Genomic DNA, 25,706 nt, shown 5'->3' with positions numbered 1-25,706 from the left:
CAGCTCGCTCCCTTCCTGTATGTAAATTGCCTTCATATAAAGTGGGGTGCCTAACAGAGGACGGCTGCCTCTGACTCTTCTGCTCCCTGTCATCTCAGTTTTCAGCCTTATCAGGCACATAGCAGAGAGGCTGTTCCAACCATAACTGAGCTCTACCTCCAACCTCCAGAAAGTAATCCCCAACCTTCATATCCTAGGCAACCTGAAGAATGAAAGAGGAAGCTCTAAAATCCCCTTTGAAAGGTTTGTGTACTTTTATTACTTTAATTCAGAGGGAATGGGTAAAAGGAAGATGCTTTAGAGGATCTGAGGTTTCTGGGCCTGGGGAAGGCACAAGAGGTGGGGATGCAGGGGTGGGGGGGTTCTGATGGAAGTTTTCTCAGCTTCATGGTTTAAGACCAAACAAGCAGAAATCTTGGTGCGGCTGGTGTTTCTGTGCAGTCTTTGCAAGATTTGCTCTCTTTTCTTTTTTATTAAGTGCAATTAGCCAACAGATTAGGTTTTGATGTAGTGATCAGTGATTCACGGGTTGCGTATAACACTCAGTGCAAATTTGCTGGCTTAAAACAGGGCTGCATGGTGTGGGAGCAGGGACCGGCTGGGCTAGATGAAGTGGAACATGGAGTATGGGGGCCATCAGCAGTAACAAAGTCGTATTATATGAATAATCCATGGAAGAGGAAGCAGTAATGGGCCAGTTACTGTGATTTGGAGTTTCCTAAACCCTGCCTGAGGTTGGAGCGTCAATTTCAGGCACCTGAGAAGTGCTTTTTTAGGTGGGTGCTGAGCAACATTTCCCAGCCACTCTCCAGGAGAGATGATGTGTGTTCCCTTCTCCCTGTCTGGAGCTGTTGCAACTGAGCAAACCAAGAAGCAGCTGAGGCTACAGATCATATTAGGGCAAATGAGGTGGTTGTGCCTGCAAAACAAATCCCTGCCCAGGACGAAAGAAAACCCGCTTCACAGGCTATTCTTGGTTTGACAGCTGGTGTTTCAGAGGGTGTCAGACCCAGTATGCAACTCCAAGATGGCAGGGCCCTTGACAGTCAGGGGTCACGGCAGGGCAGCCCACGGCAGACAGCACCAGCAAGCGCCAGGTACCGGCCCTGCAACCTTGGTAACTTGCCGCGGTCTCCCGCTCTGGCCCAGTTGCTGTGCTCGTGGCTTCCCTGGCCAGCGCTGGCCGGAGTCCTCGCGCCGCGGTCAGACTGCAGCGCCCAGGCATCTCCCAGCGGCGGGGTTAATGGAAGGCACCGCTCCGCCGCTCTGCCGAGCCTCCCTCTCTCCTCCGCTTTCTGGAGCGCAGGCACCCGGCTAATCTTTCGCGAGTGCTCGAGTCCCAGATAAACTGGGACTCGAGAGAAAGAGCAAGGTGGTTAAACTGTAAGAAGACTCCCGGGTCAGCCCTGGAATAAACCGGAGAAGGGCCGGGGAAGACGAGGACAAACTGAGGGTTTTAAAGACAACGGAACGCGACCTTGCTACGTTGTCAGGTGGGAGAGCGGGAGAGGGAATGGGGAGTCGCCGGTGCCCGAGGTCACGCCAGGTCGGCGCCTTGCGCGGAGCCACCACTCCCCGAACTTGCCACTTCTTCACGTGTTCTTGGCGTGGCGGAGATTAAAGATGCAAGGGGAAAAAATTACATGCGGAACGGACAGAATGTTCTCAAAGATGGGGGGGGAGGGTAAAAAGTGAAATGCAGATTGTACTTTTTTTTTTCTTTAGTGCAGAGACGAATTTTATTTCCGCCCCCTCCCCTACACATTCCTGACCTCTCCCTCCCCCTTCCCTCTTTCTTTCCTTCCTTCCTCCGCTTCCAAGTTCTGGGATTTTGCAGCCTTGCTTGGCTTTGGCCAAAAGCACAAAAAAGGCGTTTTCGGAAGCGGCTCGGCCGTGCACAAGGGCCATTTGTTTGTTTTGGGTCTCGGGGCAGGAAATCTTGCCCGGCCTGAGTCACGGCGGCTCCTTCAAGGAAACGTCAGTGTTCTCCTGTCGCCCTCGCCCGCTGCGCGCCCGGCCGCCGCTGCCCATGGGGGAGATGCAGGGCGCGCTGACCAGGGCCCGGCTCGAGTCTCTGCTTCGGCCCCGCCACAAAAAGAGGGCCGAGGCGCAGAAACGCAGCGAGTCCTTCCTGCTGACTGGCCTGGGTAAGCGCCGCGCCTGCCACGCGGGGACTGTCCCGCTCCGCCGCTAGTCGCTCGGCTCCCGCGAGCAGGAGCGGGGCGGGGTGGGTAGGGGGGTGTCCAGTGGGGGTGGAGGGTGCGCGTTCGCAGGGTGAAGGAACTGAAGCCGGGAGAGAAGGAGGCGAAAGCGGGGGTCCCACCGGTTGTCCCGGACCCACGGTGACCCCGCAGATGAGGGCGCGCGGGGCCACCCTCGCCCGACGGACACCTCCGGCTGGTGGTGCACGGCCGCCGGGTGGGGGCTGATGAGGCCGCTGGGGGAGTTAGGGGAGAGGGCCGGCTCCGGTACCGGGAGGAAATCGGCAGTCAGTGTTCGACTAACTTAAGCGGGCACAGAGCCACCCGCTGGCGGAGCACCGGGCGAAAAGCGCCCTGTGCCGCGACTCTGATTTCCTAGCTGGGCGGAATAAATGAGAAAGGTGGAAAATTACCCCGGACTCTCCCTGCCCCCGCCCCCTCCGCCTGCGGTTTCCCTCTCTCTGCTGGGGAGCGGAGAGAGGCAGATAACAGTCCCACGCCGGGCCTCCCGGGCAGTCCCCGCGCCCGCCGCCCCCGCCGGGGGCTCGCCCTCGGGCCGGGGGCCGAACCGCCTTCCACCGCCCGACAAGGAGAAGCCTGCCTGGCGCCGCGGCCGCTGGAGGCGGGGCTTGGGGCGAGGACTGGGCGGGGCCTCTTCCGCATTGTCTCGTGGGCCCCGCCCCTGCGGCGGCTCAGGGTTTATAAAGCAGGCGACGCGGCGCGCGGGCAGTGTTGGCTGAGCCGGTCTCCCGTCACTAACGACTCGCCGCGCTCTCTCTGCGGAGATGACGGTGAAAACCGAGGCTGCTAGGGGCACCCTCACTTACTCCAGAATGAGGGGAATGGTAGCAATTCTCATCGGTGAGTGTAGGAATTTTACTGAACTTCTAGGACACGCGAAGGGGACATGTTTTTAGGGTCGCGCATCGGATTAGTTTGTGTGGCGTCGGACGTTATGAAGACATCTAGACGTTTATTTATTTCTCCTCTCTTAATTCACAGCTTTCATGAAACAGAGGAGGATGGGCCTGAACGACTTTATTCAGAAGATTGCCAGCAACTCCTATGCATGCAAACAGTAAGTTTTGGGGAGGATTGGGAGAAATAAAAATAAGTAGTAAAGTTTCATTTTACCAGCCCTAAAGACACAATCTCATCAGAAGGTTGATCAGAAAGCTGAAACCTTCCTGGAGGGTGGGAACCCTTTTCTGTTTTAAGTCCCAATTGTAAACATTTTAAACGTTAAAACTAATGTTCTCATTTGGCCTGTCCTAGAGCTGAAAGATAAAGAGTTTCATGTTGGCTTAATTCACCCCCTGTTAACATGAAGAACAACCCTCATCCTTGTATTTAACTGGGTTTATTATTTTCTTTAACTGAGTTACTTCTTTGGGTGTTTTTAGTTGAAACGCTCCGAAGGGGCGGGGGGAGGGGGGAAGCGGCAATTGCGCCTGAAACTTACTACTGGTGTTAGTGTGCCCCCTCGTGTCGAGTTAAGGAAGTTCTAAGTTGTTCCTTTCTCTGCAGCCCTGAAGTTCAGTCCATTTTGAAAATCTCCCAACCTCAGGAGCCTGAGCTTATGAATGCCAACCCTTCTCCTCCAGTAAGTATTCTCTCTTTGCGATGCTTCTGTAAAGGAATCTTGTAAATGAGTCAGTTAGTATTCCTACATCGATGGATTACAATAGCATTTCTAGAAATTAGTATCAAGGCAGGAATGCCTAGTTAATGGCGTAACAAGTGACATAAGCAGTTATTTAACTATTGAGTCAGTGAAGTATTTTAAAAGGCCTATTGCCTAAAAGTCTTATCTGGGTACAACAATTGTGTACAATTTCCATACTCCCATACAGTAGTCTTGGTTGTGTCTGGGAGGGGTGGTGGTGACTTGCCTCAGTCATTTGCAGATGTAACACATTTTACATTGTCTGTCCTTTATCGTTGTCTTCCTTTGAAGTAAGGGTATTAAAAGAAAACATTTTTTTCTTTTCCAGCCAAGCCCTTCTCAGCAAATCAACCTTGGCCCATCATCCAATCCTCATGCTAAACCATCTGACTTTCACTTCTTGAAAGTGATTGGAAAAGGCAGTTTTGGGAAGGTAATGTCATATCTGAAGACCTCATGACTTACAGTCTTTCATGCATTCATTTTACGTTCTCCCTGGGTGTAGATAGCAAAATAATTTTTTTTAAATTGAAATTCCAGGTTCTTCTAGCAAGACACAAAGCAGAAGAAGTATTCTATGCAGTCAAAGTTTTACAGAAGAAAGCCATCCTGAAAAAGAAGGAGGTACGGAATGCGCTGGATGGATGGGAGTTGGAGATAGACATTCATTGAATGGTTTTACCTTGGAATTCTGGTACCAAGTTGAAATTTGCCACTAAATCTTAATTGTCCTTTTTCTAGGAGAAACATATTATGTCGGAACGAAATGTTCTGCTGAAGAATGTGAAACACCCTTTCCTGGTGGGCCTCCACTTCTCTTTTCAGACTGCTGACAAATTGTACTTTGTCCTTGACTACATCAACGGTGGAGAGGTGAGTGGCAGGAATATGAGCTAACCTTTGAGTGTCTGGGCACAGCATTCTTGGTTTTAGTTGGAGAGGAAAGTTTTTCAATGATGGGGGGGAAAAGTTACCAGAATTAGCCTTTCCTTCAACCTGAAGGTTGCAAATAGTTAATAGACTATTTAAGGCCGCTTCCTGCAATTGTCCCCTTTAGCTGTATATGTCGAGACTAATTAAATGCATTGTTATCAAGCCTTGGCAACCCAGCCTAACTTTGTTCTGTCTCCTGCAGCTGTTCTACCATCTCCAGAGGGAACGTTGCTTCCTGGAACCACGGGCTCGCTTCTATGCTGCTGAAATAGCCAGTGCCTTGGGTTACCTGCACTCTCTGAACATCGTTTATAGGTAAGCTGGAGAGCTCTCAAGGTTACCTTTCCGTGTAGAAAGGAGACTGAGCCCTAGCCTTCCGCGGAGCCTTAAAATAATTTGTATTTCTATACAGCTCGGTCACCTAAAACCAGATCCCTCAGCGTGGGAGCCGCCTTGACTCCATGCCACCAGGAACTAGCTGGCTAGGATTGTGCCTAATCCAGAATAGAGTAGCAGAACAAGAACTCCCTTTTTTTAATTCACTATACAGCTACAGTGAATTGAATATGCTTCTAATAACCCAAGCTATTATTTTCACAGAGGCTTTCTTATGAAATGAAATTAACTTACACAACTTTTTTGGTTTTTTGCAGAGACTTAAAACCAGAGAATATTCTGCTGGATTCACAGGGACACATTGTCCTTACTGACTTTGGGCTCTGCAAGGAGAACATCGAACACAACGGCACGACATCCACCTTCTGTGGCACGCCCGAGGTAGGAGCGCTGTCCATTTGGTGTCCTGTCTGCCCCTTCCTGGGAGAGCCAAGTGCAAAAATACTGAAACTACCAGAAGGGTGGGTTGTTCTCGGAGGTTTCTCAGTCGTCCAGTTGAATTCAAGGGAAATATGTGCTGTTTGATGCAGCATGAGAAATCCCAAGGCCTTATGTTGCGTTCATTAAGACCAGCTGTTTGCAAAAGCCATGTCATGAAAGGTTGTAAATTCCAAGTAAGCGATCCGTTGGGTGCCCAGTCACTTCCTAAATATCAGCACCCATACCTGGCCAGTCAGCCTCCCAAGTCCCACAGTTTTTTTGGGAAGTAATGTAAAGAAATGTATCCTGGAAGTGGATCCAGGGTCTCAGCCTTTTCAAAGTGCAGGCCTGGCTGTGGGATTGCGCTGTTTCACAGTCTTCTAAACTCTGTCTTCTGGCTTTGTGTTTCAGTATCTCGCACCCGAGGTGCTCCACAAGCAACCTTATGACAGGACAGTGGACTGGTGGTGCCTGGGGGCCGTCTTATATGAGATGCTATATGGCCTGGTGAGTAGGTGCATTGAGAGCTATGGAATCTTCCTCCTGGTTTCATAAGTCCAGACTTACCTGGGCACCCAAGCCCCATTGCAGATCTGGTCATTGTATTTTGCCCCTTTATCAATAAGCTTATCAGATGCTGATAAGAGAAGCCCATTGGTTATTTTATAAGTGTTTTAGAGTAAGCTCTTAGTGAATTTTTCTTTTGTAAATTCACCTTCCACCAGATATCTACTCCTTGATAAGGGTCCCAAAATAGTTTCAAAATCCAGGGCAAAGAATCTATTAAGGGAAAGGCTTTGTCAGATCTAGCTTAATCTAGTTGAAGACTTTTTCTTTGTTGGTGTGGTGCTTGCTGTACAAACCTTCCAACTGAGCATTTTCCTCCTTCTTTCAGCCTCCTTTCTACAGCCGCAACACAGCTGAGATGTACGACAACATTCTGAACAAGCCCCTCCAGCTGAAGCCAAATATTACCAACTCTGCCAGACACCTCCTGGAGGGCCTCCTGCAAAAGGACAGGACAAAGAGGCTGGGCGCCAAGGATGACTTTGTGAGTAACTTTCTCCTGTTCTCCTGGGCTCTCTGGGAAGCTGCCTGGACCCCACTGCCCTTCCTGAATTCCACCTGTCTAAATTCATCTCCTGTTTCTTCTCCACAGATGGAGATTAAGAGTCATGTCTTCTTCTCCCTAATTAACTGGGATGATCTCATTAACAAGAAGATTACGCCCCCTTTTAACCCAAATGTGGTGAGTGTCTTTCTGAGTCTAGGAGGGTCCAAAGGGTGCTTCTTGAGATCAGGATTGGTGGTCGGGAGAAGAGGGCCTTCAAGGAAGACATTGGCAGATCTTTTGTTCACAAATCATTATTTTACCTAGATAAAAAGTAGAATTTTTGTCCCACAAGCTAGCATAACCTTTCCACACATTAAAGTACCAAAGGATAAAAAGGGAACACCCTCCTTGTTATGTAAACTATGTGTGGCCTGTGGGTTTTGTGCCTGAAAGGGAGGGTTACTGTGGGAGTCTCCATATAGTACCCCAAAGACTGGAGCTCCAGTATTTAAAGCCCCAAAATGAGGATTTCCATGTCTTGTCTGCACACAGAATTCTTGACACTGAGTGTCCTTTTTTATTCCTCCACCATAGAGTGGACCTAGTGACCTGCGGCACTTCGATCCTGAGTTCACCGAAGAGCCAGTCCCCAACTCCATCGGCAGGTCTCCCGACAGCATCCTTCTCACAGCCAGCGTTCAGGAGGCGGCTGAGGCCTTCCTGGGCTTCTCCTACGCCCCTCCCATGGACTCCTTCCTCTGAACAGTCCTCGAGGTTGGTCTTGAAGGATTTTATGTGTGTCCGTAAGCGTTTTTAGTTAGCCTCGTGGCGGAGCTGCCGGCTGACAGGACATCTTATAAGAGAATTTGCACATCTCTGGAAGCTTGCACATCTTGGCAATCTTATTGCACACTGTTTGCTGGAAGCTTTTTGAAGAGCACACCCTCCTCTCAGTGAGCTCATGAGGTTTTCATTTTTATTCTTCCTTCCAACATGGTGCTATCTCTGAGCATTGCGTGCCGCCTTGGACAGATGGCAGTAGTCTTAGTGGGTGACGCGGTTCTGAGAAGGGTTTTCGGAAGGGTCCGTCTGGGCGGTGATAACGAATCTTACGAAATGTGCCTTTTCCGATGAGATCGTGTTAGCTCCAAAGCTTTTCCTTTTGCAGAGTGTTTCAGTTCTTTATTTTTCCTTGTGGATTTCCTGTGTGAACAGTGGTATGAGTGTGGTATGCTTGATCCCAGACGGATTTCGTTCTAAGCCTCAATGTGACACTTGCAGGACACTACAATGTGGGACATTGTTCGTTTCTTCCATATTTGGAAGATAAATTTACGTGTAGACTGTTTTTGTTTGTTTGTTTTTGTAAGATACAGTTAATAACGAAAATTTATTGAAAATGGTCTTGCAATGACTTGTATCCAGATGCTTAAAGAAAGCATTGCTGCTACAAATATTTCTATTTTTAGAAAGGGTTTTTAATGGACCAATGCCCCAGTTGTCAGTCAAAGCCTGGTATTTTTCATTGTTTAAAATGTCACCTGTAAAATGGGCATTATTTATGTTTTTCTTTCTTTTTTTTTTTTTTGCATTCCTGATAATTGTATGTATTGTATAAAGAAAGTCTGTACATTGGGTTATAACACTAGTATATTTAAACTTACAGGCTTATTTGTAATGTAAACCACCATTTTAATGTACTGTAATTAACATGGTTATAATATGTACAATTCCTCCCCCCACCACCACACAACTTTTTTTGTGTGTGATAAACCAACTTTGGTTTGCAATAAAACCTTGAAAGATATTTACGTAAATTGTGTCATGTGTGTTATTTTGTATATCTTGGTTGGGATGGGGTGGGGGGATAATCAAGGGTCCCTTTAAAATTTATAAACCTGGGAAATGCTGCTGTGCTTTACAGCTCAGTGGTTGGCCTCCAACTGTAGCTACTTCAGACTCCAGGGGGCATAGAGTGGTCTCAAAGCCAGTTTATCTTCCCAGGTCTTAGTATTTTATGATGTCAGTCATTCACAAATCCATCCAAACAAACCCGTTTCAATGTAAAAATCTGTTTCACAAGGACAGCCACGAAGCCAGGTTCCCTATGTTTATCACCTACCCTCTGAAGTTGGCTGTTTGTCCTGACGTTTGGCTTGCCTAAAGAACAGGTATTTCTCTTCAACAACTAATCTGAGTGCCTCCTCTGGGCCAAGCCCTGCCCTGAGTGCTGGGAATATAGCAGTGGGCAAAGCACACAGATCTCTGCCCTTAAGGAGCCTCATGGAAAAGGCAAACTTTTTAAATAAAGTAGCGTGTTAAAATGGAAAGGAAGATACTAGTCTGCCAGCAGAATGCCGCTGAAGAGGGTGGGGATGTTGGTCATAAAGGGAGACGTTCCCAAGAAGCTGACCTGGCAGGACTTTAGGTTTCTGAGAGCACCCAGAGCTGAACAGAGTGCGGGGCCAGCTCAGAGAAGGACCCCCGAGGAGCCAGTCCCTGGCTTAGCCCAGAAGCCTTTTGAGCTAAACCTGCTGCCCCTGGGTCTGGTGTGCAGAGGCCACTCATGGGGCCCATCCCGCAGGAATATCTACTGAGGAAGAAGGGAAGATACTAAGATATTAAGAGATCATCATTTTGAGTCCAAATTAATTGTACTTTCTCACTTTTCTAGGCCTTTCACACAAATTCCTGGCAAACAGGGAGTCCTCAAACAGCGGACTGCTGTTGCCTTTACCTCTAAGAGCTCCCGATTTGCTCAGGGATTCCCCCAGGGAAGCTGTGACCTTCTCCCCCTTAATCCTGCTGCTTACATCTCACTTTCCACACACACACCCTCTCCCCCAACACATCCCCTTCCAGGGCTTCTAAGGGCTGGACAGGTATTTGGAGATGACTTACTTCTCCCTGCCAGCATTCCATTGAAGCAAGGGGATCTAAGCGAGTCGATGACTTCTTGCTGAAGGTTGGCACCCCCCACCCCCGCATTTGAGATACTGTTGAACCTACAGGCACTAGTTACACATTAAATCCCCTCCCAGACCCACATGCCAAAGTCAACTGGAGTGACAAAGGGAATCTAAAGCCTGCATTTTCCTAATAAAGATTGATACCAGCTCTGACTAGGAGGCTATTTGCCTGTCTTCCCTTCATTCTCATTATCAATAACAGTAACGCATTCCTTCTTGAACAAAGAGTGGCTTAAATCACATTTTTATCGGAATACAGGCTGGGCGTCTCCAAACTAATTATAGATAAGTCAGAACAGCTAGGTGTAGATGACAGAGCTTTTTCCTTCTTTAGGATAGAAATTTGGTTTATTGGCTTATAGTCCATCACTGTAGAAGATCTCGTTGTACTGCTTGGGGAATTGATAAGAGCAGAGAAGTCCCTGGGATTGTCACACAAATAGGAGGAGATTAGATCAAACACAAGTGGGTGGGAAGGGAACAAGGCAAGAACAAGGAAGTCAAGAAAGAACAAGGGGTCAATTTAAAAAAAGAGCAAATATTTACCAAGTACTGTAATGTCAAGTCACATACATGGAGAAGTATCTTTTACCTACAAGAGTAAGTACATCCCTGCTAACATTTGAAACTGCTTTTGAGCGTCGTGGTTGCAAAGGCGGACAGTACACTTCTCCATTGTTCTCTCCCCAAACAATGGGTTTGGGGAATGTATGAGCTATGATCCCCACAAGTTAAAATGAGACTTTGAAACCACTGCTACCATGAAGACTAAGTCAGTGACTTCGCTTAGGGCATTTGCCCATCTACTTGGGGAGATATGGCACCTACTGGTGGTATCTGGCTGGTGCTGAATGAGGGATAAAGAGAACTTTAGAAGTCCAGAGGCTTCTGTGGCGTCAGTTCCCTGGAGCAGGCTTCACAGAGGGCATGCCAAAGATTCTTACACCAACTGATTCTATTTGTAGGAACTCTAGCTGGGTGCAGGCCCTGAGCATTGGAGAACACTAACAGCTAAGACTACTGAGCTCTTACTATATGCCAGACAGTATTCAAAGCCCTGTTTAGTCTATTTAAATCTTCAAAACAACCCTGTGATGTCAAAAGTGAACAGACTAGCATAGGCAGGTAATTTGCTGATTAGTAAGTGGTAAAGTAAGAAGGTGAATCATGATGGCCCGTCCCCAAAGCCTGTGCTTATGACCATTATGCTTTTCTGCCTAGCATGTGACAAAAAGCAGAGGAGCAAATGATTGTGTGTTTGTTAGCCATTCACTTATTTCATCTGACTTCTACTAAGATACCTTGCAGGTGTCATCCTACGCAGAGAGGGAGAAAGGGGGTGGGATTTACAATTATAATGTAGACACTGTTGGTTGTTGATGAAGTTGAAGCACAGCTGGAAATAGACCTTGCCACGGGAGCAGAAATTAGCACAACCACTTTGGAAAACTGTGTGGCACTATTTACTAAAGATGATCATACATATAATTTATGACCTACTAGTTCCACTCCATGATTTATACGCACAAAGAATGTAAATAGAGTCAATAAAAAATTTGCAAAAATGTTCATACTAGTACCATTCACATCAGCCCCAAATGAGAATGATTCAAAATGTCTACCAATAATAAAATAAATTAGTGTATATATTGGAAAATATATAATGGAATACTATACTACAATGAAAATGAAGGAATAATCTGTACATACAACTACAGGGAGTAAATGTCACAGACATAGAAACCAGACTTCATGATTTAACTTATATAAAAATCTGAAAGCAGACAAACAAAATGAATCTCTGTGGAAGTCCAGATATGACCACCTTTGGGGAGGGGAGGCGAGGGGGAATAATGATCAAGAGGGTCCAGGAAAGGGGTGGTCTTCTGCCTGCTGTTAATTTCTCGATCTGGTTGGTGGTTTCAGGGAGTGGTTTTGCTGTTTGATATTTCATCAAGTTTTATGCTTATGATATGCGCACTTGTCTCTGTGATGTATCAATAAAAATGTTTCTTAAAAAATTAGTATAATAAAAACAGGATGTCATGGGAATACAGAGAAGCATCTTACTTACTTAGGGGTCAGGGGTAAGTTTTCAGGTAGTTTAGGCCAGAGATGCTTAGGGAGATCTGGAGTGTTCAGATAGGCTGTATTGAGAACTGAATCTTGGAAGTGAGGCAGAAAGAGGGACATTTCCGGTGCTGGTTGGTAGAAGTCAGGGAGAGGGGGCAGCTTGCGTAAGCACAGTAGATGCGATATTGAGAAAAGGAAGGGTGTCAGACAGACTTAGTTTCAAATTCCAGCTCTACTGATCAGCTTTCCAGCTTTTGACAAGTGGTAACTCTCTCCTAACCTATCTCTTCACAGTTATCTGTGAGACAAAGCCGGAAGGAATTGGAATTCAAAGAACGCAAATTAATTTCTTCTTTCTCAAATCATTACATTTCTCAATTTCCTCTCCTCTTCACTGGAGTATAGGAGAAAAGGATATTAAAAAACAGTGAGGAATCATTTTGAATAGAGAGATAGACCTTGTCACTGCTGTTTCTGAAAGTCTCACAGAGAAGTTTAGAGTGCATAAAGTAGCAACAGGAAGCATTTGAAGGCTCTCCCCAAAGAAAGGAGAGTGATTGGAATGAGCGCTCTGGAGACCCTTGCCAAGAGCTGGGAGTGTGTGGAGGCTTCTCAATTAAAAGAAGAAGAAATAAGGAAGCCAACTAGGAGACTTCTAACAGTCATCCAATTGGTGGTGATAAGGAAAAGATAAAGAGATGTTTTGAAGACCCCCAAATCAATGCAGTTTAATGAGTCACTGGGAATGGAGGAAGAAATATTAATCCAAAACAAGACACATTTAATGTAGTTTGTTTCAATTAGGTAATGGACTTATTGAAGTGGCTGTCATAGCTGCAATAATAGCATCTACAACAAAGGTCACCCATTAGTTTCTTCATAGTCCCCAAGACATAAGGAATCACATGATCAACAAGCATAATTAGCAAGGCAAGACATTACACACTGAAGCCAAACTGTACCCTATCCTGTTAAGAAATTTCTTGCCTCATCCATCAAAAAGCCTCTAAGGTCATATTCCATATGCCTCAAGCCTTGTCTTAAGAGCAAAATGATGTTAAAGTTGACCTGGTGTTAAGCAGAACAACACTTCTGGGTGGCTCAGTGGGTTAAAGCCTCTGCCTTCAGCTTGGGTCATGATCCCAGGGTCCTGGGATCAAGCCCCAAATCAGGCTCTCTGCTCAGCAGGGAGCCTGCTTCCTCCTCTCTTCTCTGCCTGCCTTTCTGCCTACTTGTGATCTGTCTGTCAAATAAATTAAAAAAAAAAAATTCTTAAAAAAAAAATATATATGTATATATTCATCTAAATTAATTAAGCCCAATTTGAGAAGTTAAATGTTTTCCTTTTTTTTTGGTTTTGTTTTGGTACTTCTATTTTTTAATTTAAATTCAATTAATTAATGCATAATGTATTATTGGTTTCAGAGATTCAAAAATTATATATAACACCCAGTGCTCATTACATCTCATGCCCTCCTTAATGTTCATCACCCAGTTACCCCATCCCCTCACCCCCACCCCTCAAGCAAACCTCAGTTTGTTTCCTGTGATTAAGAAGAGTCTCTTATGTTTTGTCTCACTCTCTGATTTCCTCTTTATTTTTCCCTCCCTTCCCCTACACTCTTTTGTTTTGTATCTTAAAGTCCACATATGAGTGAGATCACATGATAATAGTCTTTCTCTGACTGACTTTAAGTGTTTTCCTCTTATTGCATGAAAATTGTTACCCATTCACCAAAACCAACAATTAGTGATTATTGCTTAGACTTCCCTTGTGCTTAAATGTGATCTTTCCTGGTCTACTTTGGCCTTACATACCTGTTATATAAAAACATGTTTCATTTATACATGTTTTTTTCTGCTTTCCACATCTTCTTTGTGAAAAACTGTGGCAGCAAGACTTGGGGTAATCCTTGATGTTTGTTTAGTGTTTACCTATAACATTATGTTCGGACAGATAAGTTTGTGTATTTGGATACCTTGGAAACCATGGGCTCCAAAGGGTAGTGTTCTTGGTTTCTTGTTTTCTGTGTTGTCTGTCTGTGCTCCACCTAGCATATCACAGCAAGCATGATGACGATACTGTAACAACCATATACAAGGTACAGACTGTTTCCAAGAGAGTATACACGCAGACAATCACTACTTGTGAACAGTAGGCCAAGGGTCATAAGCATAAAAACATAGTGTCACTTTACATACACATGTATAAAACAGATGAGTGACAGCCAATTTGTTCATGACATCTAGATAATTTTTTTTTAAACCTTTTATTTATTTTTTTTTAAGTTTTATTTATTTATTTATTTGAGAGAGAGAGAGAGACAGTGAGAGAGAGCATGAGTGAGGAGAAGGTCAGAGGGAGAAGCAGACTCCCCGTGGAGCTGGGAGCCTGATGCGGGACTCGATCCCAGGACTCCAGGATCATGACCTGAGCTGAAGGCAGTCGCTTAACCAACTGAGCCACCCAGGCGCCCGACATCTAGATAATTTTAACACACTCCTGCTCAATCTGATTTTAGTGCCACTTTGAATAGGCATATCCACTCTTTTTTTTTTTTTAAGATTTTATTTATTTATTTGTCAGAGAGAGAGAGAGGGAGAGAGAGCGAGCACAGGCAGACAGAATGGCAGGCAGAGGCAGAGGGAGAAGCAGGCTCCCTGACGAGCAAGGAGCCTGATGTGGGACTCGATCCCAGGACGCTGGGATCATGACCTGAGCCAAAGGCAGCTGCTTAACCAACTGAGCCACCCAGGCGTCCCGGCATATCCACTCTTAATGTAGCATTCCAGAGGCAAAAATCATTGCCCTCCCCAACCAGACCGAAACTGCTCGATTCCAAATGTGTTGCTGTGTTGCTAGCGAAGTACAGTACAGATCTATTTGTTTGGGCAATAATTAATTAAATTAGAAAGTTTATTCAATTAAATTAATTAAAGTAAGACTGGAAATGACTTGGAGTCCAAATTAAAAACAGTGATTATATTTTCCTCTGAAAGATCATGAGAAAGAAATATGGTGATGATCTGATCCTCTAATTAAGTTACAGGATACCTAAAGTGATGGGCACTGTGGGATAAACTTAGGGAAAACCATTATTTTTCAAATCAAACATATATGTGACAACTGTTTTAAAGACAGAACAAAATGAAGATGAAATAATCAGGGAGGAGGAAAGAATGAATGAAACTCTGCTTTCCTTTATTTATAAATGGATAACACGCTGATGGTAAAATAAATAAGTAAAAACATGATGGGTTAAAATGAGTAATAATTTCACAGTTGCCTCTCCCAGCCATTCCCACCCCAACTTCCCCTCAGTGGGAATAGCCAATAGTAAGCCTTTTGGTGTATCTTTTCAGAACTGTGGTATGCATGCACAAGCATAAAGGCTTCCTTCCAATAACACAGAATTAGAATTTTAAAGGCAGGAGCAGAGGAGGTGTCTTGACTGCTGGTTGATTTCTTTTTTTAAGTTATCTTAATTGTTCATATTTTTGAAGAAGCTCAAAATCTCACTTGTGGGATTCTAGCGTCTAAAAAAATGTTGGTGCAACAGAACGCTTAACACGGCACGGAGACTTTTTCATTTGGTGCTGAATGAAAACACAGCAATCTGGTTTCACATTGCAGAAAAAAACAAACAGAGTGGTAGACTCACTGAGACACAAGCCTGGGCTTTCAAGGTTGCCCTTTGCAACAATGTACAATTTTTGCCTTGCCCACAGTCTTTGGAACCTAACAGCTCAGCAACTTGGCTCTAGCTACACTTTCTAAAACAGCTGGAAACCATCTTGACTTTCCAGTCACTTAAAGAGCGGCTTCAAGCCTAGGGCACACCTGAATGTCTGCACAAACATTACCTGGTTAGGGGATAATACTTGCCCTTCCAACCATTCCCACATTTCTTTAAGTCATTCTCCCTCTCAACTATCCTGTCCTTTCCAATTCCACAGAATCATAAAAATGTCAGGGAGAGAAATAGTGCTAGGTTCAGGGGTCATAAACTCAGCGCCTTTAAGAACCAGACTTGTAAATCATCTTAGAATAAGACACAAGGAGTCACAGACAATGCATGTTCTCTTAAAAGCCTTGAAATTAAAATAATAATTAAGATCAAAAATAAAATTTGTGTTGGCCAAGTAAAACAAATCTAATGGGCAGAAACGTCTGGGAATTTTCTAGTCTAATCTCATATGCAACTATGCAAAATTTAGGGAACTGCCCTCTCTTTGGCATTCTTGTCATTCCTTAACTATGAGCAACACAACAAAAAACCAAACCCTAAACACTGGGGATTAAAAGGTCTGCTTCTCTCAACTATACAACAGTGGGGAAGAAATGGGCTTCGAGGACAGGAGTCTGGCATTAGATGGCAGAGTCCATCCCTCAGGGTTGATAGAGACTGTCTCTAGCTCCCAATCATATTCACACATTGGGGGTCCCAACTTCCATCAGAATTCCATAACCAGTTTTAGAAAGGAAGCTGGCAGGCTTTTTAGTGTATAATCTAGGAGCTTTCAAAAGCCCCTCTTTTTAGGATACCACTCACTCCCAAGGGAAAATGGATCATGTATAGTTTTATAATAATCCAAAGAATGTTTTCTGTCTCCTCTAAAAGGATAAAGAACGAGATTGGCCAAACTATCCTAAGTTCCAATGAACAGGATGCCAAAAAAAGATAGGTTGATAGAGGCAGCATAGTAAATTAGGAAAAAAATCTCTGATTTTTGAAACCCATCTCCACTTCTTAGTCTCCCTGAGCCTTCCTTCCTTCTTTCCCAAATTGGGACTAAAATCATTTCTTTTGTACTATAAAGGATCTGAGATAATATGTGTCAGAATATAGAAAAATGTAATTCAATAAATAAGTAAATAACAGTGCTCTTGGCACTGGATTGGGGGAGCTGAGAGGCTGGGACTACTCAGCTCTTCCGATGTTTCATGACTTAAATTACGGTTTCCAGTCAACTCCTTCAACTGTGCGTCTTTAAAAAAACGGAGAATGACCACATCCCCTCATATCCCTAGGCATATCCACCTTCCAGCTACAACAGGTAGATTGTGAAGAGTTACAATACAATATGCAAGTAAATAATCCCATGTCCCAGTTATATGGAGTTCAAGGTCTTCCTAATAGTCCCAAAGGATTATTAAACTTTTCAAATTAAATTCCTTTTATGTTTCTGAGGCATATATTACGAAATAAGAGTGAATTGTGCCACATAACTCACCAACAAAAACAGTAGTACAGTGTTCTATAGGCTGACAGACACTGTACCATGTCAACCTTTTCTTTAAAGATAGAAGAAATGAGTCACACATTCACAAAAGCTTTGTTCTTACTGTTTCATTATCACCAACAACAGTAAGGTCAGATCTGTGGGAGAAACCCAGGGTTGTTGGGGGCATATCTGGATATAAGTCAGAAGATTTGGGCTCAGGTTCTGCCTTCACCATCTTGGCAAATCTCCTTTTCCGTAAAATGGGGACACTGCTAACTAACTCTTCTGCTTTCCTCACAGGCCAGTGCAAAGATCCAGCAAGACAGATGCTGTATGAGAATGGGCTTCACCGACCAGGAAGTGATCAGTTAGTTTCAGACGCTTCTCAGGAGACAGCGTGCCTTGTACTGTACCAATTTACATGACTTTTTTTTTTTAAAGATTTTATTTATTATTTATTTGACAGAGAGAGATCACAAGTAGACAGAGAGGCAGGCAGGCGGAGAGAGAGAGAGAGAGAGGGAAGCAGGCTCCCTGTCAAGCAGAGAGCCCGATGCGGGATTCAATCCCAGGACCCTAAGATCATGACCTGAGCCGAAGGCAGCGGTTTAACCCACTGAGCCACCCAGGCGCCCCTACATGACTTTTTATTTTAATACCTGAGACCTCTAGGAGTCTGTTAAGACTTTCATAACAGATTTTCCTACTCAGAGTTCGTTAGTTAGTAGAAGTTGGTTTTTAAACACATCTAATGTATGTTTATTTGAATTGCCTTTGAAATTCTTCCCCTTTAAAAACAGGAAGCTTTTCAAGGAATCAAATCCCCAAAATCAGAGATGAAGAATCGGTTTTCATTTTGCTAATCCTTAACATGATAAAATCTTGTGTGTGAGGAAGCAATTTAAAATGCAAAGTATAAGGGCAACTGAGTGGCTCAGTCTGTTAAGCATCCGACTCGATTTTCTTTAAGCTTATTTTAAATGAAAATCACACACTGGAGAGAGAGAGAGATCCTGATAGTGTGAACCCTTATTGCTCTTCAACATATCTAACATAGTTTTAGAGGATCCAGCAACATAAAAAGACCAGAAAAAGAAATGAGGTATAAGTATCAGGAAAGTAAAGGCAAAATTGTCAATGGCACAGATGATGTGATTCTACAGAAACACTAAAAATATCAACAAACTATGGATCTACTTGGGGAGTTCAGCAAGGTTGCCACATATAGTATCTACCTACACAATTCAATAATGTTCCTCCACTCAGTAGTAGCATAAGAGAAAAAAATATATTTTGTTTATATCTCTAGAAAAAATTATAAAGTACCTAAGAATTAAGTAATCCAACAGAATGTGCAACCATTTTGTAGAGGAAAAAATTGTGTCTATTAAAGGGACTGACTACATGACAAGAAATGCCATGTTCATGGATGGTATGTCAGAATTTTGCAAATCTATCTATTGGTTTCAGTAGATTGGTATTCTCCCCAAATCTATGTATTGGTTTCAGTAGATTTCTGATAAAGATTCCAAAAATATTGTTTGTTTAGGGGGAATTTAACAATCAATTACAAAATCTGTATGAAAGATTACATCTTACTATCCACTAATTTTTCATATAAAATGTACATGAAAGAGTTGATCCACTATAACAGGAAATGGAGGGTAAAGAGGGGAAACGGCATCTACTAGATCTTTAACATACTACAGAGACATCAAAACAGTATTAAAGAAGCATGCAGTTGGTGAATGGAGAGACAAATGAGCCAGAATAGATGGCATATAAGATATGACATTAGTCGATGCCTGGGTGGCTCAGTCAGTTAAGTGTCTGCCTTCAGCCCAAGTCATCAGTCCTAGGATCAAGCTCCCACTGGGCTCCCTGCTCAGTGGAGAGTATGCTTCTCCCTCTTACCCTCCCCCCCCCACCATGCTCTCCCTGTCTCCCTCCCTCTCTCTCTTTTAAATAAGTAAATAAATAAAATATATCAGATTAGAGCAACCACAAATCAACAGAGAAACTGTAGATTACTCAGCAAATAATGTTAGGAAATTTAGCTCATTGTATGAAGAAAAAAAAGTTGGATCCCTACTTCATGAGGCATTTAAAAATAAACACCAAATGGATGGAAGACCTAAATATGAAAGAGAAAACTATAAATCTAATAGAAAAAAAAAATCGAAGACTATCAAGTCATTGATTAGCTAATTAGTGAACAGGTACATCAAGTTGAAACCTTTTGGTTTGCGAAGCTGAGAGAGTCTTCTGCATGGGGTTTGGGGATGACCGGGTAGGTGGGATTAGGATTTTAATGAACATTGATTAAGCTTCCAGGAAAAGCAGGAACAACCTACCTCCACAGAGCACTTCACAGGGTCACAAGCTGACTCGCTTTGTCTTATCAGATGGGAGAGGCCAACAGGGTTATTCTCTTTTTATATACACTGAAGTTGAAGCTCTGAGAAGTTTACCTGACTTGACACCCATGGAGTCAATGGAAGAGTCATCCCCGAAGCCACTGCTTCTGAAACCTGAGACCTTGTCTTTTCAAAGCCTCTTCAGAGTATCCTGAGCCAGTGAGCGGAAGAGCCACCGCCTGCAAGGGAGAGGCCAGCTGTTTGAGTCTCCCTTCCGTAAAGACTGCCAGTATTTGAGACAGACACTTGAAACTGGAGAAAGAAACCTAAACTCAACAGCAAATAACTTTGGAAATAACGCAATAACAGCAAATAACGCTGTTCACATTCGAATGAGCCATTTTAAAGTGAATAGAGCCATTAAAGTTTGTTACAAATCTCCAGAGAGGCAGTTTCTTCTGCTTAATGGTGTCTAAGGTCTATGTTTAAGAGACGGGGATACACACTCTACCGTCCACCTAGAACTGCTGTAAGAATCAAATGAAAGGAGTTTTTACGTATAAGGAATAACCGTCCTTTTTAAATTTCCTGATTCCCTTTAACAGTGTGAAATAACATCAACATCAGTCTGCAGCGCCACCCAGTGGATGAAATGATGCTTGCTTTTTTTTTTTTTTTTTGACCGGTTCTCAGGCACTAAACTACCTGTGTTATAGGACTGTTACTCAGGTCTTTTGCTCACACTTAGTATATTTCCTTCATATTTTTTGATTTATAAAAATAGTTTATGGGAGGTTTTTTCACTGTATTTTATTTTCATAACTCATGAGAAATAAAAGCCAAAGTTCAAAGCAAAACCCGTATTTTACTTGCAATGCTTCATCCTCTGTGGCTGTTCTTGTCCGAGTTGCAACCCAGCTGTTTGTTTAATAAAGGAGCTATTATTTAACGCAGGAGGGAAACCTGGGGATGTTGTTGGAGAGGTCTGTTTCCTTCTTGATGTAAGTCGTACTTAAAATTGCTGAGTCCACACTTGAAATTTTTCTTATAGCAGTTCATGCATTAGTGCACATATCTTTTCCTTAATAAAAATCCATTGCATATTTTTAATATTAGGTGTCATGCCCAGTGCTAGGGATACCATGATGAGCAAAAAGGAATGTGGTCCCTGCCTTTATGGAGTTTGCAAATCTAGTGAGAGAAATACACAATAATTCAGTAACCATACGAATGTTGCCTCCCTGAACTCAGAAAATGAGAATATTTGTTTCCTTTTACTTTTTTCCAAAGCAGCAAGAGTCTAATTTGTCCTTATGTGTATCTATGTGTTTGGGGTGCAGTGGGTTTACAATGGTGTTTAAACCCCACAATCACAGGAAAAAGAAAGGAGTTTTCTCCATGGTATAGGATAATCGTGGGAAGGAGAGGAATTTGGAGTCAGAAACACCAGGGTTTAAGTCCTGTGATATCTTACTGTTCTTTGACATTCAACAAATGATTTTCTCTCCTGACACTTTCTTTCTATTTTCTGTGAAATTGAACTAATAATAATACCTCTGCTGAAGAGGGAAAGCCATGACTATTACAGCACATGGTATATAATAGGTGATTAATAAATACTTTGCTTATAGCATCATGTAGTCAAAGATCACATGATTTTTTTTTTAAAGATTTTATTTATTTATTTGACAGAGAGATCACAAGCAGGCAGAGAGGCAGGCAGAGAGACAGGAGGAAGCAGGCTCCCTGCTGAGCAGAGAGCCCGATGCGGGACTCGATCCCAGGACTCCGAGATCATGACCTGAGCCGAAGGCAGCGGCTTAACCCACTGAGCCACCCAGGCGCCCAGATCACATGATTTTTAATGCATCAATTCATATTCACTGACCCTTAAAATGGTACACAAAGTTTAACGCAAAGAGGAAACTATTGTAAAGTAGATTTAAAATAAGAGAAGATTAGTAGTTTTGAGACATTAGTGTATAACATTGCGATATGAGAATGCAAATAGGTGCTATTTATTTTTCAAACACATCCAGGGATGATATCTAAAATCTCATTTACTAGCCCCAAGAGTCAGGGTAAAGCAGATGTTACAAATTCAATTGGTCAGATGAGGGAGGGAACAAAGCTCAATTAGCTAGCTTGGGTCTCACGACTTGTTAAAAGTTGAGACGGAACTAAAATCCATGACTCCAACCCTCTGGGTTTTATCTCTTTAAATACCATTGAAAAGACCGGATATTTCTGAAGAGCTAAACAATATTGACAGAAAATACTTCTCAATATTGTTAGAAGTCTTGCCATGCAGACCATCTTTCAGAAAATGCCCTTATCTTACATAGGAACAAAGGAAATGCATCAAGTACTGTTCCAGTTATCAGAATACATACTCATTCCTACACACAGCTCAGAATATCTCAGAAAGGAGGAAAGATTAAGGGGCTAACCTTTGTAGGAACCCACACATATGTTAGGGACTATGGATGTATTATCTTATTTATCAGGTATACTGTCCCTGAGTTATAGAAGAGACACTGAAAATACCAAGGATAAATGATTTTTCTGGGGAGCTAATGAATGGCAAAGACAGAACTTAAGTCAGGTCTTGTTGACCTCAGAGACCCTCATATTTTGATCGCATCCCACCCAGGAGAGTGACCAATGGAAACATGCTCATCTCTGACCTGAATGTCTTTCACTGTGTATGATACTCAGTCAACCGGCAGTCAAATTATGTGACATTAGGAAACTGAAGACTGCTAACGTCAGCCTCCTCATTATTAAAGAGAAAGTTGGGGAAGCTCAGATCCTTCCCTGGGCATTACTAGAATCAAAAAGTTCTCTTAAAATAAGTTCATCTTACTTTATATTGTCTTCTTTGGGGAAGTACATGGTTACCAAGCTTTTATTGGTATTTCTTTATTCTCAAGCTCTGACTTCATTTTTATAATTTTTCTCTCTGCAACATGGACCTCTGAGAAGGGCCCACTAGGTGGTTCCTCCTTGGCTCATGTGCTTATTATTTAATATGATATGGAAAGAAGAAGGGAAATTGGAAGTAAAATCTAATCTGGGAAAGAGACTGGTGTCACTAGACCTTGATATTAATTTTCCAGATGACTTTGCAGCTGAGTTGGCATTACCGTTTGACACTAGAAGATTGGAAGTAGGTAATAAGGTTAATGGAAGGCTTATGCCTGCAACCACATACTGTGGGCCATGAAGCAGGAATAGCATACAAGTATTTGCACTCATCACATACAACTACTGAGTTCTAAAAGCCACAGGGGCTTTTCAAAAAGGACTGCTTCACAGTGTTTCTGTGGCAGCTCAGACTGGAATACCTGGTCCATGGTCTCTCTCAGAAGAAAATTCTCCATGAAATGGGCATAAGAGAGGAAACCAGCAATTGCCAGGGGACAGCTGGGGCAAGGCTGGTGAGGGCGAGGGCTGGGCTGAGCAGCCAGGCTTCTGCAGTCAGGGCTGTGTTCTGGGGGAAGGCATCTCATGGTGCTCTAGTTTGCGAAGCCATGAGCATACCCAGCAGGTCCTATCCCGGGGGCCTAGGTGATAGATGGAACCCGATAGACAGAAACTAAACTAGACCATGCATTTCAGGACCCAGGCATAGTGTTCAGGCTCTTACCTGTCTCAGGGCTTTCCATTGGCTCTTCCTTCTTTCTGAAAAGCTTCTTCACCTATTTGCATTTTGGTGAAGATGTGCTCCTTCCACCCTACCTGAAGCTTCTCCTTTATTTTACTTCCTTCAGCACACCGACTCTGCCATTATTCATTTGTGTCTCTTCTTAGAGTATAAGTTTCCAGAGGACAGAGACTCTATCTATCTGATCTCTATTAAAATGCTAGCACCGGGGCTAAAATAGAAAATCTTTAAAAAAATAAAACATAAAATCTTTAAAAAAAATAAATAGAACAAGATGCTAGCACCCATATGCTTAGCATATAGTAAGTGCTTACTTGATACATGTTTGTTAGATGAACAAATGACTGATTCAATTGTACAATATATTTTTTAAAAGATTTTATTTATTTATTTGACAGACAGAGATCACAAATAGGCAGAGAGACAGGCGGGGGGCGGGGGGGGGGAGCAGGCTACCTGCTGAGCATAGAGCCTGAAGTGGGGCTTGATCCCATGATCCTGGGATCATGACCTGAGGCAAAGGCAGAGGCTTTAACCCACTGAGCCACCCACGTGCCCCAATTATATAATATTTTAGAACATTTAAAAAAAATCTCTGCTAGAAAACCAGAGGTGATATGACTTGGATCAATGTCAACTGGTCATTTAGTCAAAACAAGCAAACGAATGAAACAAGTCCAGAGCCTGATGTTAAAACCGAAACTAAAAATAGGAGCTATAGCATGATATATGACAGAGTCTGAATTCAAGAAGATTATTGAGAGACAAAAATGCAAATTGGTAAAAAGTAAATGTGAAGTTTCAGATAAGAGTCTAAAGAGTCAATTTCATAACTGTAAAAGTGAAAAGATCAAATTTAATAGTGCATATGAAAATTAGACAATTTAATTGATTGCAATCTCAGGATGAGTCAAGGACAAACGAAGTGTCCCAAAACCAAGTGCACTCTTAGGCTGATTACCGGAAATACTGCATTCAAAAGAAAAACAATTCTGTTTCTTTTTACTCATGAGGTGATACCAGGAGAAGAAATGTATCTCAAGAAAACCACCCCAATTAAATGATCGAGGTGGGAAAGGTACTGAAACCAGTTACCATACACAAAAACCAAATGTCTAGCTAGGAAAGGAGGCATTGTAGGTTGGCAGTGAGCCTGAAGGGGGTGTGCAGATAGCTGTGCACTAATATTTCATGTGGAGGAAGAATTAGCCTTCTCTTGCTGTCCTGTGTGGCAGGACAAGTGGAAATCACACAAAGGCTGGCTTCAAATCCGAGGAGGTAGTGAGATCTTGGGAGTTGACATGACCATCTTGTGACTTTGGGTGTTAGGGTCCTCTAGAGAAATGGAACCAATAGGATAGGTACAGATATGCATTAAAGGAGATTTGTTCTAGGAATTGGCTCATGTGACTAGAGATGCTAAGAAGTCCCACAACCTGCCATCTACAGTTTGGAGACCCAGGAAAATCAGCAACGTCAGTCAGTCTGAGTCTGAAGGTCCGAGAACCAGGAGCACCAATGTCAGAGGGCCAGAAAAGATGCATGTCCCACTTTAAGCAGAAAGCAAATTCACCCTCCCTCTGTCTTTGTCTTCTATTCAGGTCCTCAACCGATTGCATGGTGTTCACCAGCATCGGTAGAGATCATCTTTTTAACTTAGTCTACTATTCAAACATTAATCTCTTCCAAAAACAACCTCACAAACATACCCAGAAATAAAGTTTTCCCAGCTATCTGGGCATCCCTTCGCCCAGTCAAGTTGACATATAAAATGACTCACTACACTCTGTACCTACTTTGGGGGCATGTTGTACTGGGTCAAGGAGGGACCTGTGCAGCTAACCCCCGCATTTTCTTCCAGCTCCAAATATTTTACATTTCTGATGGTCTTTCTGGGATGTTGAGAATAAACAAAACCATTTAGAAGTGTATACAAGCATTTTCTGTCTGCATAATCTATTATTTTTATCTGCCATTAAAATTTTCTGCCTAAACATTATTTAAACACAAGTTTATTGGAGTTCTTTGAAATAACTAAGAAAGAGTTCAAAGAGTTCTAGAATCAGATTATAACAAGAAAATGGAAAAGTCATTCCATTAACTATTTTTCAGTAATCGTGATACCAAAGTGTCATGTTTGTAGTTCCCCGGCTTGGAAAACCTACTTCTAGCAGAAACGTGGAGACCAAGCGCCATTCTCTTAGAGGCCTTATAAGAGCTCTGTTGATGTCAGTCGCCAATGTTTCACAGCAGAATCCTCAGGGAAACTGGATTAAGGAATTCTCTGGGAAAAGCCCCAGAACATTTATTTTAAACTAGTATTAAAGCAGCTGTCAGATTGGCCTGGGACACATTCTGGAAATAGACATTCCCTTGGCCTTCTTCACCTCATGTCCCCTAACCCCACTCCAATTCACATGTGAGAGGGCATGAGTCCCTTTACACAGAAGGATTTTCTGACAGTGTGGGTTGTGGGTTAATAAACTCTGGAATGCATTCTAGGGAATGGCTAAACAGAGTCCTTCCTTAGAAGTGAAAGTTAAATAGGATAGATTCTTATTTGTCAGGGGTGATTTAAAGTCGTCATCGAGGGTGGAATAACTGTGCCACCGCAAACCCCCAGGACACACCCCTGACAAGCACCTACCCAGAGGTTGCTCAGGTAGAAGTTATCCAAACCTAGAATCACTCTGATAGGATACCCTAAGTTACTGTAGATGTAGATCTGTGTTGAGGCTGATGTG

At 43.1% G+C, this 25,706-nt stretch overlaps 1 protein-coding gene across 4 annotated transcripts; it reads left to right on the top strand.

Moving 5' to 3' along the window:
- Positions 1–93: 93 nt before the first annotated feature.
- SGK1 (serum/glucocorticoid regulated kinase 1) lies at positions 94–8,487 on the top strand. Of its 4 annotated transcripts, none has more exons than XM_047734198.1 (12): positions 94–243; positions 3,204–3,279; positions 3,729–3,804; positions 4,196–4,300; positions 4,408–4,491; positions 4,609–4,740; positions 5,003–5,115; positions 5,454–5,577; positions 6,028–6,123; positions 6,512–6,667; positions 6,776–6,865; positions 7,265–8,487. In XM_047734198.1, the coding sequence occupies exons 1-12, from the start codon at positions 210–212 to the stop codon at positions 7,430–7,432; spliced, it is 1,254 nt and encodes a 417-aa protein (XP_047590154.1). In that variant the 5' UTR covers positions 94–209; the 3' UTR covers positions 7,433–8,487. The 4 variants fall into 4 exon arrangements, with proteins under 4 accessions (XP_047590154.1, XP_047590155.1, XP_047590152.1 ...); XM_047734199.1 differs by lacking the exon at positions 94–243 and adding an exon at positions 1,471–1,493; XM_047734196.1 differs by lacking the exon at positions 94–243 and adding an exon at positions 1,650–2,147.
- Positions 8,488–25,706: the final 17,219 nt, after the last annotated feature.

This window comes from Lutra lutra, chromosome 6 (assembly GCF_902655055.1).
Source record: "Lutra lutra chromosome 6, mLutLut1.2, whole genome shotgun sequence".
NCBI lineage: Eukaryota > Metazoa > Chordata > Mammalia > Carnivora > Mustelidae > Lutra > Lutra lutra.
Note: the sequence above shows the minus strand (reverse complement) of the source record. Positions and strands in the feature narration are given on the sequence as shown.

Excerpts from the sequence above, each read along its gene's own strand:
- SGK1 (XM_047734196.1), top strand. The coding sequence starts at position 2,030 with ATGGGGGAGATGCAGGGCGCGCTGACCAGGGCCCGGCTCGAGTCTCTG. Across the intron at positions 2,148-3,203 it reads CTTCCTGCTGACTGGCCTGG|CTTTCATGAAACAGAGGAGG; the intron begins GTAAGCGCCGCG and ends CTTAATTCACAG. Across the intron at positions 3,280-3,728 it reads AACTCCTATGCATGCAAACA|CCCTGAAGTTCAGTCCATTT; the intron begins GTAAGTTTTGGG and ends CTTTCTCTGCAG.